General features: G+C 50.1%; 1 protein-coding gene across 7 annotated transcripts in view; it reads left to right on the forward strand.

Annotated features, from left to right (window-relative positions):
- The window catches only part of HIVEP3 (HIVEP zinc finger 3), a 561080-nt gene that overhangs the window by 509442 nt on the left and 37782 nt on the right, over positions 1-13856 (forward strand). For all 7 annotated transcript variants that reach the window (XM_044945171.2, XM_006050940.4, XM_044945170.2 and 4 more), the window contains one exon: positions 1898-2043. In XM_044945171.2, the coding sequence (XP_044801106.2) occupies positions 1898-2043 (146 nt within the window). The remainder of the gene's footprint in view (positions 1-1897; positions 2044-13856) is intronic.

Raw genomic sequence — 13856 nt, forward strand, 5'->3', positions numbered from 1 at the left:
TCCCTATTATATTGACCTGACATTGGTCATCCCATAGCTTCCATTCACTGTTAGTAGCTCTGAAAAGGCCCTTTGGGTGATATCAGGATTTCAAAGCTCTTCCTAACCATCTTTATGCAGGAATAGACCACCCAGTCAGGTTTGAGTTTGGTCACATACATTTTTTTTTTCATATGTAAACCATGGGGAAACCCAAGCTTATACAAGAGTTCACTTTGCAGCCACATTTTGTTCCCCAAGTTTCTCCTTCCGTTTTCCTCCTTGGCAATAATTTTGACAACCACATGCACTATTGCAAAGAGATTAAGAACAAGGGCTTCAGTGCCAGATTGCCCAAATTTGAGTTCCCCGATCTCACTTACTAATTGACTTTGGGTCAGTTACTTAACCTCTCTGTGCCTTGGTTTTCTCATTGGTAAGACAGAGATAAAAAGCTGTAAGATAGAAAATACGTAGCTCATAGAAATGTGGAAATAATTAAATGAGTTAAAATATGCAAGGTGTGATTAGAACAGTGGTTGGCACACTGACACTTGATAATCACTATCTTCAGTTACTCACATTATTATCTTTAAAACTTAAAGTGGATCCCTGGTCCCCTGCTCGAGTCCAACCATGTTTCCTGGTAGAGTGTCTGCTGCCACCAACACCAGCCTCCTCCAGCTTGGCTCTGACATCACAGCTATCAGCCTGAGGGAGGCCTCTTGGTCATTCCATGGATGGCCCGAATGGCAGGCTGACATGGAAGTGAAAACAGCATGCTCTGAAAACCTTTGAGTATTGCATAAAATCAGCGATCTTTTGCTGAAGCGGCACACCATACCTTCTCTTGGTTTCCACTCCCCATCTCCAATTTGGAAGAGATTGTCAGCGAGTCACTGAATCACTGAAGCTGATCCTGGAATGAATCTTTAAGATGGTCTAATCTCGACTCTGAGCCTCAGAGAGGTGAATTAATCCACCCAAGGTTGGCTCAGTTTGCAGTGGCCTATGTGATGCAAGAACTCAGATTCCTTGATTTCCAATCATGTACTTTTCTGTTCAGCCCCTTGTAGGAGCAGGTGTAGTGGCTGAAGCAGGGACTTCTGTCCTTAGATTGTCCCAGCACCAGGGGACACAGTTGCTGCTCCTACTGGCTATAAACAGGGCAGTTCCTCCTGACCTTAATGAAATGGCATGAAGCAGGATGAGAATATCACTGCCGGCCCCAGCCCCCAGCCCCCAGCCCAGCATCGCTGCTCCCTATTAAAGGTGCACCCATCCCTGCCACCATAAGAGGATCTAGGGGACAGGTTATCCACCCAGCTCTTAACACCAAGGCCTATAGCTCATGCAGAGAATGGGTTCCCTAAAATGCCCACCCCCCAGACACATGCCCATCAGTGGGCAGCACAGCCTCTCTGTGTCCAGCTCTGGCAGCAGTCGGGGGTGGGGTCAGGGCCTTCAGGAGACCTGCTTTCTGCTCCTAGAAATGCCCTTGACTTGCTGTGTGGCCTTGACTTCCTGATGTATAAAGGAGAATTGGGCCAGTTAATCTTCAAAGGTGAAGTCTTCATTTCTGTATGCAGCATTCCTCACACACCTTCTCTGAGGTTGGCATGATCCAGGAGACCAAGATGAGGACCTGTCCCCAGAAGCCCCTAGACTAGTGTGAAAAAAGAGAAGAAACACAGCTCTCGTGGGAAGGCCTGGTCTTCCCCAGAGAAAGGCCTGGGCAGAGCCCTGGCTCTGACTTCACCTCTGGGGATTCGTTTCCCTTCTTCTGTAAAGTGGGGCAAGTAGCATCTTGTCACCGGGTAGAGGGAGAATGAATGAAGTGAGCCATGGTGAAGCGTGGGCATCATTCCATGACGGCGTGTTAACCAGCAGTGATTTTGTTGTTCCTGCGGTGGGCCAGGTTCGCCTCCCTTCGCTGGTTTCCCCGGAAGGACAGAAAGAGATAGCTAGAGTGGAGAAAGAAGAGGAGAAGAGAGGGAAGCCGGAGGAGGACGCTCCCGCCTCCAAGAGAGGGGAGCCGGCGAGGATCAAAATCTTCGAAGGAGGGTAAGAATTATGTTTGGTTTGCAGTGTCTGCTCTCCACGCAGTAAGCACTCGTGCCCGCCCGCAGGCTGGGGGTGGTGCCTGCCTTCTGTGTTCAGAACGGTGGTCTGTGTTCAGAGGTGGTGAGCATCTCATTGGGCAAGGCTGTGTCCACAGGAGCCCTGGGCTTTCCACCTTCCAGGAAGTGCCATCTTTGTGGGACTTGCTGGCCACCTCTGTTAAGGAACATTGGCTCCTTGGTGGGGGCTGGGGGACACCAGGTATATGCTGGGCACTGGAACAGTCTGGGTCTTCCCCCAGCCCCTCTTGCCTCAGATGCTGGCTGGGTTCCTAGACCCCACATTGGGGTTGATAGTGACCCTCCCGGGTCCTATGCGGACTGCCGTCTACGTTGGTGCATGTTCTGCAGAAGTCACCTCTGTCCTGCCTAAGCAGCCACGGTGACAGGTCTGAGGTCCCATGGGCTCTGCCAACTGGGATGCTTACAGGGCTGATGGTGCTCTGCACGCATCAGCTGTACATACCGGTCTCTGGGTCTCTTCTTGGACTGGCCGGGTCCAGGACTCGTTGGTTTGTAAACATTTAGAGGAACACCCCTGGTTTTTCACTTTTGGTGCTTTGTGTTTGTCAACCTAATGACTGAAACATCTCAGAATTCTCAGCTGTGGGGCTCTCGGGGCTCCCAGAAGGCTGCCTGCTTCCAGGCCTGCTCTGTGGAAGTGTCATGCGAGCTGTGTTCTGTGTGACCACGTGCGTGCTCCCCGGGATGTGGGTGTCTGTACGCAGGTCCCGTGGTGTCTGTCTCAGGGTCCTGTGTCTGTGTCCCCAGTGTAATCAACGCAGCCCTCTTCCTACCCAGTCCTGAGGGATAATGGCATGGAGGAAAACCTGCCTCCCAGGGAGGAGGGTCCCTAGGAACCCATGTTCCCAGGAACATGGAATGTCACTGGAGCCTACAATCCTCCAGCACTTGCAAGTGCCCAACTCACAAGATCAAAGTGGGAGGTGCCAGGTTCCTCTGGAGCATTGGGAGAGGAGACAGTGCCCAGCTCCCGAGGCCACTGGTGGGCATCCTTCGGCACTGACCAGCAGGGTCTCCCAGGAGAAGGGGTATTTGAAAACTGAACTTGGGGACTTGTGTTGTCACAGAAATAGGGAGGGGAGTCAGGGATGGCAAGCATCCTTCAGTGGCAAGGACACGTCCCCAAAGGGGAGAAATATCTTGCCCAGAGTTCCCGTAACTTCTCCATTGAGAAACACTAGACCAGCGGGTTTTCGAAACACTGTCTTTCCACCTGGGGACTGGCGGGTTTCCTCTTCTGCTACTTGGTTAGAGCGCCCCCGTGTGTCTCTGTGTTCGCACATCATCGGATCCTCCAAAGGCCACGTAACATTTCACCCCAGGATTGGTGGATCAGGCACAGCCTTCTCCCCGCAGCTTCAAGGGCCATCTGTGGGGTCCCAGGGGCGGCTGAATGTCAGCTGGTGTGAACAAAGGGGTCTGCCTCTGCCTTGAGAGGCAACAGTCCCCAGACTGGAGATCTGGTTCCCTGAGGCAGTTCCCTTGTTCTGAGCCCTGAAAGGGCAGCTGGCAGGAGCCTCTCCCCAGCCCAGTTAGTTCACAGCTCCAGCCGCCTCCTAGAGTTTCTGCCACATGGTCTACCTTCAGCTGAGAGGTGAAGGCCACGTCTGAGTCCTCTTTCTGCAGTCTGGCCAGGGGTCCCCACTCTAACCCACCCCCACCATTCCATCCAGGTCATCACTTAGTCCCACCCGCTCTGTTCAGAATCTCCCTGTCTTGCCAGGTCCAGCATCCCTGCCCCAGAGTGGCTCTCCCACTAACCTGTTCCACTGGGACAGTCTCCTCACCTCTCCAGCTCTGCCTCCCATCGGTAAAAGGGGTAATTACATACTTTGTGGGTTGTTGGGGGATCTTGTGCTGCCTTATATAAAGATCAGCTCAGTTCATGGTGCTAACAAATGGGTATTGGAGTACTTTTTTCATTTTTGTGTCCATTGTTTTGATCCCCTCCAGGATAATCTCACTCTGTCGACTGTGAAGAACATCACCCTCACTCTCTCCACTTGTCACTTTGGTAGAGGGAACGGGGTTATGTAATGCCAGCAGTCAGGTCATCTTCTCCCACAGCCCCGCTGTCCCATCTGGCCCCCACTGTACCTCCCACCTTCGCTTCTGGTGACCCCTCGATATTTATGGTTCTTTGGGGGCTGGTGTCACCCTCCAGGAGAGTTTGCAAATGTGGACTTGAAAGTTTGGGGTTGTCACAGAACTTACAAGTGCTCTGTACCAGAAGATAGCCAGAGCCAGGAGGGTCAACTGTGATCCTGCTCTCATGGAGGCTGGCTCAGAGGTAGCAGAAAGCCTGGAGCTGAAGTGTGGGGACCTCTGGGCCCAGAGTAGCCAGAGACGGCTTCCTGGAGGAGGTGGGCTGGGCCTGGAGGGTATATGAGACCGGGACAGGCAGAGAGGAAAGGTGAGTCAGACGGCAGTCTGGGTGTCCTGATGACTCATGCACCTGGTCAGTCGAACTCGTTTCCTGTGGCCTTGAATGGTCTCCCTAGTCAGTGTTGTCCGCTTCCTTGGCTAAACTTCATCCCTGCACCAAGGACACGAAATCTGAATCTCCAGCTAGGACCTTACTCCTGAACTGTAGACCATTGCTTCTGATGCCTCATGGGCACCTCTGCCTGGAAGACTAGGGCACCTCAAACTCAGTATGTGCTGACCAGGCTCTACAGGTACCACCAACAGCATCTCCTTCCACCTTGGGAACCAGATCCTTAGGCTCAAAACAGCTCTGTCTCATCTCCATTAACAAATCCTGTCGACTCACCCTGTGAAACCATATCCAGAATCTGCCCATTTCTTCCACTTCCCAGCTCAAACCGGTGCTGAGTTTCATCTGGATCATCACAGTCTCCTGCTAGAATCTCCTGCTTCCATTCTTACCCACTATCATGTACTCTTAACCCAGCAGCCGGAGCGATCCCGTTTAACATCAGCAGACCCTGTCACTCCCACTCTGCACCCTTCACAGACCTCCAGTAGCCTGCGTGTTCTAGCCCCAGATCCTCCCTGACCTCTGCCTGCCCCTCTACCCCTTGCTTCTCCTTTTTCTTTTAAATAGGTCTTTTAAAAATTTTTATTTATGTATTTATTGACTGAGCTTGGTCGTCACATGAGCTTTCGCTGGTTATAGCAAGCAGGGGCCACACTCTAGTTGCAGTACGTAGGCTTCTCCCTGTGGCAGCCTCTCCTGTTACGGCTCATGGGCTCGAGAGCGCAGGTTCAGTAGTTGTGGTGCATAGGCTTAGTTGCCTCACAGCACGTGGAATCTTCCCAGACCAGGGACTGAACCTCTGTCCCCTGCATTGGCAGGTTCCTACCCCTTGCTTCCTGTGTTCCAGCCAAGGATCTCTTTGTCTGACATGCTGCTACCTTAGGGCCTGTGCACTTGCTGCACGCTCTGCCTTGAACACTTTTTTCAGAGTCCCACAGCTCCCTCACTTCCTTCAGTCACCCTTCAGAGAAGCCTTGTCAGATCACCCTCCTCTGTATCCTCCTCCAGCATTTCTTATCCAGCTTCCCTTCCCTGCTTTATTTTTCCCCAGTCACTAGTTTACTTCTGTTTCCCCCTCCAGAACATACACCCTGTGAGAGGTCAGGAATTGTGGTTTATTCATTGTCGTATCCCCAGTGCTGAAAATGGTGACTGGCATGTAGGCAGCGCTGGTGAATGTTTATTAACTGAGGGAATCTCCCTTTACCTCCCTGAACTCAGCAGCCCTTAGAATCCATGAGCAGTGGAGACTCTGGGTCTCAGGAAGGAGGAAGGACAGAGAGTCAGGGCCAACCCACCAACCTGACGTCAGACTTGGCCTGGGAAGGTGAAGTCGGGTGGCTTCGGCTATGGGGCAAGCACCCTGGGGCTGGGAATCAAGGTTGTTTGCTTGCTGACCTGCCCTGCAAGTGTTACAGGCAAAAAACGAAACATGATTCCAAAAAGGGCTGGCTCATGGGTTACCAGCTTCCTGGCCAGTGCCTGCTCTGAGTAGATCCTTTCTGTCCTGGGGGCCAGAGAGGAGTGGTCCTGGGCACCCAACTCTGGAGACAGGCCGCTGTCCTTCCTGGGTGAGTCCAGGCTATCAGGGCCGTATCTTCCTTCTGACTCAGTGCCTTGATCTCTCTTGAATGCTCAGGCTTCTCCCTGGAGTATAGATGTGCAGCTTTGAGTGTGGCCCCTTGGGCCAGGAGTGAGCTGTCCAGCTCCTATCACATGTTCCCACACTGGGTTTAGTTCTCTTTCTATTTCTCCCAAACCCTGTTGTTCCATCTCTCCTAGGGAAGACCTGGGTTTTTGTGGACACAGAGGAGGGTGGGATATTGCAAAGTACAGGTGCGACATTCAATGGCCCAGACCAGGGAGATGGCAGTGAAGATGGGGGTGGAGCTAGAGGACATCTGGTGAATCGAATACAAAGGGTAAGGATAAGAAGCTTGGAATGGAGAATGACTACCACGTTTCTGGCTCAAGGGTATATGAAGCTGCCATTTACGGAGATGGGCAGGGATGGGAAGGAGAGTGAGAAAGAGGTTTGGGGAAGGAGGGGTCAAAGCTTGGTGGACAGTGTTCACTTTGAGATGCCAGTCAGACATCCAAGTGTTCAGGAAGGCGTGTGGCAATTGGATATCTGAGCCTGGCCTTCAGAGGACAGGAAAGATACATTTGAGATATGTGTAGATATTCACATTTTTCAGTGCATAGATGCTATTTAGAGGATGCAACTGGATGGGGGATCACTTGGGGAAATGGAAAGAAAAGAACAGGGCATCCAGGACGGAGCCGGGATATGCCAGAGGACAGGTAGAGATGAAGCTGCAAAAGTCTGAGAAGGAAAAGCCAAAAGAATAGAAGAGACCCAGCAGAATGAGAAATCCTGGAAGACAAGGGCAGAGGGAGTTCAAGGTCAGCTGTGCTGAGGGCCATTTAAAGGCCAAGGACAGGGAGGCCAGGCAAGTGTCCATGGGATATGGCCACATGGGGGTCATTGGTGACCTTGATGGGAGCTCTTTGGGGAGATGGAGTTCTAAAGGTGGCGCGTGTAAACCTGTCCCAAGAGTCTGGTTATGGGGGGAAGGAGGGAATCACAAGGAGGTGAGGAGCAGGACCCGGACCTGTGTGTGTGAGGCTGAGCAGGCGATATTTACATGGAGAGATCCTCCTTAGGCTTGTGCTGCTAGGAATGATTGGCAGCAGTGGTGGGCGGGGGAGGGCTTGGCAGATGATGATGCTGGGAGAGAAGGGGCTGAGTGCAGGCAGAGTCCTAGAGGAGGTGCAAGGCGTGGGGCCACGCACTGATGAGAAGCGGGTGCCTCTCCTAGAGTAATGGTGCGGGGTGAGGGGAGACAGACGCTGACGCACTGCAGGCAGAACTGATGGTTTGGATGGGGGAATCGGGGAGGGTTCTCTCAGCCCCCATCCAGACCTCTTCTCGCCGTTCCTAGATACCTACATTCTCAACAACAGATCTGTGAATGGCTGTTCTGTTTCTAGGAAACCACTTAGATTCTTGGGAAAGTTATTCCTTTGTAAAGATTATCCTCCAAATAGATATCTCAGATGTAAAGCCGTCTAGTTAGGTCGACTCTCCATGCTGGCCTAGCATCATTCTACTGAACACTCAGAGGACTTCACAGGGAACACTCACTCCAGGCATTAGACAAAACTGATTATGTCACTGTGAAACCCAAGTCACCGACAGTAAAAAAAAAAAGAAAAAGAAAAAAGAAAAGACATATTGATCAAGGGGCAGACTGAGTGTCTGAGTCTGCTGGGGCTGGAGTCCCCAGGGTCTTGAGGATGGTCAGGGAAGACCTAAATGCATCCTATTAAAATTTAAAGGAGAATCCATTTCTCAAGTGGATTTGGCCTCTGGTTGCTATGGGGTCTAAGGCAGCAAGAGGCTCAGCTGAGGGGATGGGGGTGGGGAAGTGGAGTCCCCACCCCAGCGTGCGATGGCCGCCGGCGGCTGCAATGAGCACTGGGCATCCCCTGGGCCTGGACCGCATCTGCCTGAGTCTCCTCCTGCCTCCTCCCTGTCCTGGGGGATCCCCTTCTCTCCTGTGGGGGAAGCGGCCTCTTAGCAAAGAGTGGCACACACTCTCCCTCTTTCAGTTTTTATTTTTTTATTTATTTTTTAAAATGTATTTTTATGCGTGTATGTATTTGGCTGTGCCAGGTCTTAGTTGTGGCATGCGAGAGCTTCTGTCATGGCATATGAACTCTTAGTTGCGGTATGTGGGATCTCGTTCCCTGACCAGGGATCAAACCCAGACCCCCTGCACTAGGAGTGCTGAGTCCTAGCCACTGTGTTTATTTTTATCTGAATTTTACATGCACAGAGTTGAAAAAGCCAAACATCTCTATAAATTTTGTTATGGAAGACGATAGTACCCTTCTTTCCCCTACATTTTCTGCCCTGCCCCACCCCCACCCCAGAAGCAATAACTTTCATCTCTTCCAGCTGATTATCTTGGTTGACCTTTTCTCTGAATAATATGCCTGGGTTGCTACTCTTGGGCTTTTCAGCTTTAGGTGCCAGCTAGTGACTCACGAGCCTTTCCCCAGTCTACACGTGATCCCTCATCCCCCATCCTCATCAGAGTCATACCATTTATGCTTCACAGCTATGTTATATGATACTTTTGCTTTCCTATACAACTTTTATTTTCTCTAGGAATAAAAGTTGTACATGTGTTAACTTCATCAGTTTTCTATATGCTGTGCTGTGCTTAGTCGCTCAGTCATGTCCGACTTTTTGCAAACCCCATGGGCTGTAGCCTGCCAGCCTCCTCTGTTCATTCTCCAGGCAAGAATACTGGAGTGGGTTGCCATGCCCTTCTCCAGGGGATCTTCCCAACCTGGGGATCAAACCCAGGTCTCCTGCATTGCAGGCAGATTCTTCACCAGCTGAGCTACCAGGGGAGCCCCAGTTGTCTATATATTTATTGTTAATTCAACCCCCAAATTCTCACTTCACAACTCTCCCCTGAAGACGTTCAGATGCGTCGGGTCCTCTGTAAATCATCTTGCAGACACAGTCCCTCCCTGAGGGATCCTGTGGACTCCAGGCCACACGGGCTGCTCCCTCAGCCTGGAACACAGCTGCCACCCCAGGGCTCCCTCACTCTCACCCTAGAGATTCTCTTGCCTCCTATGCTTGATCCCCTCATAGCCGTACATCTTCCTTTTTCCTGGTTTACTTCCTCATTTTCACAGAGACCATCCTTCAGCATGGTCTTCTTGAGAAAGGGCCTGTGAGAGGTGAGCTTTTTCAATGCTTTGCATGAGTGAATGGATTGAAGTGTTTTTATTGTGTTCCTCAGTTGACTCAAGTGTCTAATTCTGTGTTGGAAGTCATTTTCCTTTAGAGTTTTGAAAGTGTTGCTCCCTTCTCCTCAAGCTTCTGGGTTGTTCTCAAGAATTCCAGGTCCATCCTGATTCTTGTTCCATCCTCTGTGACTGTCTGAGGGTCTTCTCTTCCTGCTTAGAGGGGCGACTTCTCAAGCATGGGTCTCGGTGTGGGGCAGTTTTCATCACTCGCTGATGCTTTCAATCTGGCAAGTCAGGGACTTCTGCTTTAGGAAACTTTCCTGAATGGTTTCCTTGAGGATTTTCTGTCCTCTGGATTTCTCTCTCCTCTCTGTGGTACTCCTGTTATTCAGGCGTTGAGTAAGTCCTGGCTTGTTCCTCTAATTTCTATGCCTCTGCCAGAATCCCCATCTCTTCGTATTTTTGCTCTCCTTTCTGGGGACCTCTACTTTGTCTTCCAACAATTCGTGTTTTCGTTTCTGCTATCACATTTTTAATTTTCCTTGCATGTTCCTCTTATATTAATAGTATCCTATTCTTTTTTATTGAGAATACCTTTATTTATGTACTTTTGTTAGTTAAAGTAGTCTCTATTTTTTAAGTTGAATGATTTTTTAAGATTTTTATTGGAGTATAATTGATTTACAGTGTTGTGTTAGTTTCTGCTGTGCAGCAAAGTGAATCAGTTACGCGTATGCATATATCCACTCTTTTTTTAGAGTCTTTTCCCATCTAGGTCTTTACAGAGTATGGAGAAGAGTTCCCTGTGCTATACAGTAGGTCCCTACTAGTCATCTATTTTATATATAGTAGTGTGCATATGTCAGTCCCAAGATTCCAATTTATCCCTCCTCCCCTTTGCCACCCTGGTAGCAATAAGTTTGTTTTCCACATCTGTGGCCTTATTTCTGGAGTGTAAATAAGTTCATTTGTACCAAGTATCCTATTCTTATTTGACTGATTCCAGGCCTCTCGGAGGCTATTAATGTCAGTTGTTTTGTCTTTAGTGTTCTTTTTCCCTTGATTTCTGTTTCCTTCAGGTTCCCTTCACCCTTGTATTTGTTTAGTCTCTTCTTTCAGGTATCTGATAACCTCTGGTGTCTTCTCATGTTAAGAGCGAGAGGCTCAAAGATGCCCGGGCACCTGAGTGTGAGAGCAAGGCTTCCCCGAGACTAGGCTGTTCTACTGCGGAGGCTGCAGTGGCAGAGTCTTGTGTCTTTCTTCTTGGATGAAGACTCCGGCCTCCCACCTGAAGGTGGCAGGGTTCATTTCCCATAGGCTGAGAGCCACAGAAAGGAAAAGGTGGGAGGCAGAGTGAAGGGGGATCTCAGCCTCCAGTGATGCGTTCACTCCATCCCTTCATTTGTTTGCAATTCCCATCCTGCCATCACCTGGCCTGAACCCCCTCAAAGGCCTTCCATCTCACCCTTTGCAGAGAATAAACCTCCAGGCTTTTTCAGGAGTCATCTGGCTGCTGGAGTTGAGGAAGGGGTGAGGTCTGACTGCTTCTAACAGGACTTTCCACTAGTTGTCCTTATCTTGGTTCTCCCCATATGCACCTCCAGAGTCCTTGAGGGGCCCTGTGGCATAAGTCGAGTTTATTCTCATATAACATGCTGTCAACTTAGATTCCATTCTGTTGGGTCTGCAAAGTCTTGTTCAGCCATCCATCTCTTTCCAGCTTCCAAAACTGCATTGCCAGTACCCTCTCCTGCTCTTCCCTTCTTTGTGTGTTTATTATACCGAGAGAGAGAAGCAAGGAGAAAAGAAATATAAATACTGTTTCCCCACCATCTTTAATAACAGGCGACTAGTAGGGTTGATTTTTAGAATGTTTTAGGCACAGAACTCATTCTTCCAAATAGGTCTTCTGAGAAGGTCACCCTGCAGCCTTCCCTATAGGTCCTTGGAGCCCCTGTGGCACTTCCTTGAACTTCTGGGCTCAGAGGAGCACAGGGGAAGGTGTTGGTGTTCAAGAAAGTCTGGGAAGTCTTTGGGCGTTGGCCTGAGACAGAATGGGATTCTAGGCCCACCTCTGGCAATTACTGGCTAGTCCCTAAAGTAGGTTCTTTAGTGAGAACTAAATGGTAAGATTCTATGGGCTCTTTACTGTGGCATATAGGAAGTGCTTAGCAAAGGGGTCTCTGCCTTCCTTGCTTCCTTCCCCCTTCACTGTTCTTTCCTTCCTTCCATCTTCCTTTCCTCCCACCTCCTTCCCTCTCCAGCATGACCATGATCTTCCCCAGGCTCCAGTGGCCTTGCTCCCCAGGCACTAGAGAGCTGCTGAAGGTGTTAGCCAGGCTCTGTCTCTAACAGCTGTGTGTGAACAGTATATCAAAAAGGTGAGAGTTGGAGACTAATCTGTGGACAATGAAAATGAAATCAAAAAATAGAAATGACACTTGGGTTGGGAAGGTGGAAAGTCTGACTCTGGGGTTGAGCATGGGTCCACCTGAATTTCATCATCTGCAAATCATAGGAAATTTTGCCTTTTCCATCTTTGGGTGTTGTTTGAAATGAGGCTTCCTTGTCGGAGGGAGGGAGGTAAGTGGGGTGAGTCCCAGAGCTGGAGACTTTGGGCAAATCGTCTTTTCTCTCTGGACTGCAGTCTCTCCCTCAGTAATTGGAGGATGTGGGAAAGGGCTTGGGTCTTGGCGTCCGGGACTGGGAGCTGCATCCTGACTCTGCCTTTACTGGCGCTGAGGCCTTGGGTAGGCCTTTGCTCTTTGTGAACCTGGCTTTCTCATCTGTAGCATGAATGGTCACTGTGCGGCTTGGGTGAACCATCTCTGGCTCTCATGATGTGCGGGGTCTTTCCAGCTCTTGTCAGTCAGTGAGCTCTTTCAGCTCTGCACTCAGTACTTGAGGAAGATGTTGCTCGGAGACAGTTTACGGGAGGGGTCTGAGTGAAGGGCCTATGCAGGCTGCTGCAAGTCCTTGTCTCTCCCTCAGAGAAGCTGCCTTCTCTAAAGGTCAGGAAATCTAAGCCGAGCTCATCTGCAGGGTGCCCCTGCCTGGGCAGGAGTCTTGGGCGTTGTGCCCCGGCCTGAGATAAGATATCTGTTGGGAAGAATTTCCTCTCAGAGCCCAGAGTTGGGTGTTGTGTACTGCTTTGCCTGGACATACACAGGTGAGGAGATGAGGGGGGCAACAGACATATCAAATCTCTAGAACTTGCCAGAAAAATGAGGAGCTTAGAAAAATTAAGACAGATTTGGACCAGAATCTCTTGGAGGAGGGGTCCCTGCTGTGGTCTGTCCCCTGCAAGCATCAGCTGCTCCTTGCTGCCCACAGTGGGGAAGGCCCAGCCTCGGGATACCCTCCAGAGGCCACATCCTGCCTCCTGTGCCCGCCCACCTGAGTATCTTCAATCATGCTCTTCAGTGCCTCCCTGGAAGTGGAGGTACCTCTCCGCGCCACTGTGAATCTTAAATAGAATCAGACCATTAAATAGAGTCAGCTGTCCAGGGTCTGGCCCAGCCCCTCCTGCTGCACTGCCAGACAGAGGGGATGAGTGGCACCTTTCAGTCCCACCCCCTGAGCAAAGCCCTGCATCTCAGTTGAGCAGAACATGGTGACGAGAGCATAACTTTGGCATCAGCCAGACCTGGGTTCAAATTCTGGTTCTGCTACTGATTAGAAAATCACATAACATCTCTATGGCTCAGGTTTCTCATCTGAAAAATGGGAATAATAATAGCACCTATTGAACAAAGCTGAGAATTAAAGGAAATGATGTTTGTATATCATGTGCCCAGCATAGTGTTGGACCTCTTAATCTGCCATGAATGATTGGTATTTACTTACATGACAGCCTCTTCCAGTGAGGAGTAAGCTGGTGTCTCTCTCTTCCTCAAGCGCTCTGTGGTAGAGTAAGCACTGAAGCCAGACCACCTGCGTGGGAACCCTGGCTCTAACATGGCAACCAGCTGATCATAAGTGAGTTAGGTAATTGCTCTGTGCCTCAGCTTCCTCATCTGCAGGATAAGGACGATAATAGCAATTATGTCTCAAAGAGTCCATATGAGGCTTAACTAAGAAGCCACATGTAAAGCATTGGCAGTGCTTGGTGTGTAGTAAGTACTTAATCAAAGTCCACTGTTATCATTATTTTGAAAGGATCCCTAGAAATCATTTGATCCAAATTCCTCACCTTGCCAATGAGGAAACCACAGCCCAGGGAGGTATTAACACAGCATAGGAATAATAGAAGCCAGCCTCTTGGCCTTCACTCAGAACACGCCAACAGGAAGAAGGGAGGAAGGCTGTGTGGTTGAGTGTGTATGAGGGCACAGGATCTGTGCCATCTCACTGCGGCCATGCTGATGGCAGGGAGGTGGCATTGTGGTGAATTAGGCTGGGATTCTGACGTACTTTCAGCTCCCATGAAAAGAGACATTTGACTCCAGAGGATCCCTTGT

The sequence above is a fragment of the Bubalus bubalis genome, chromosome 6 (assembly GCF_019923935.1).
Source record: "Bubalus bubalis isolate 160015118507 breed Murrah chromosome 6, NDDB_SH_1, whole genome shotgun sequence".
In the NCBI taxonomy this organism is placed as follows: Eukaryota; Metazoa; Chordata; class Mammalia; order Artiodactyla; family Bovidae; genus Bubalus; species Bubalus bubalis.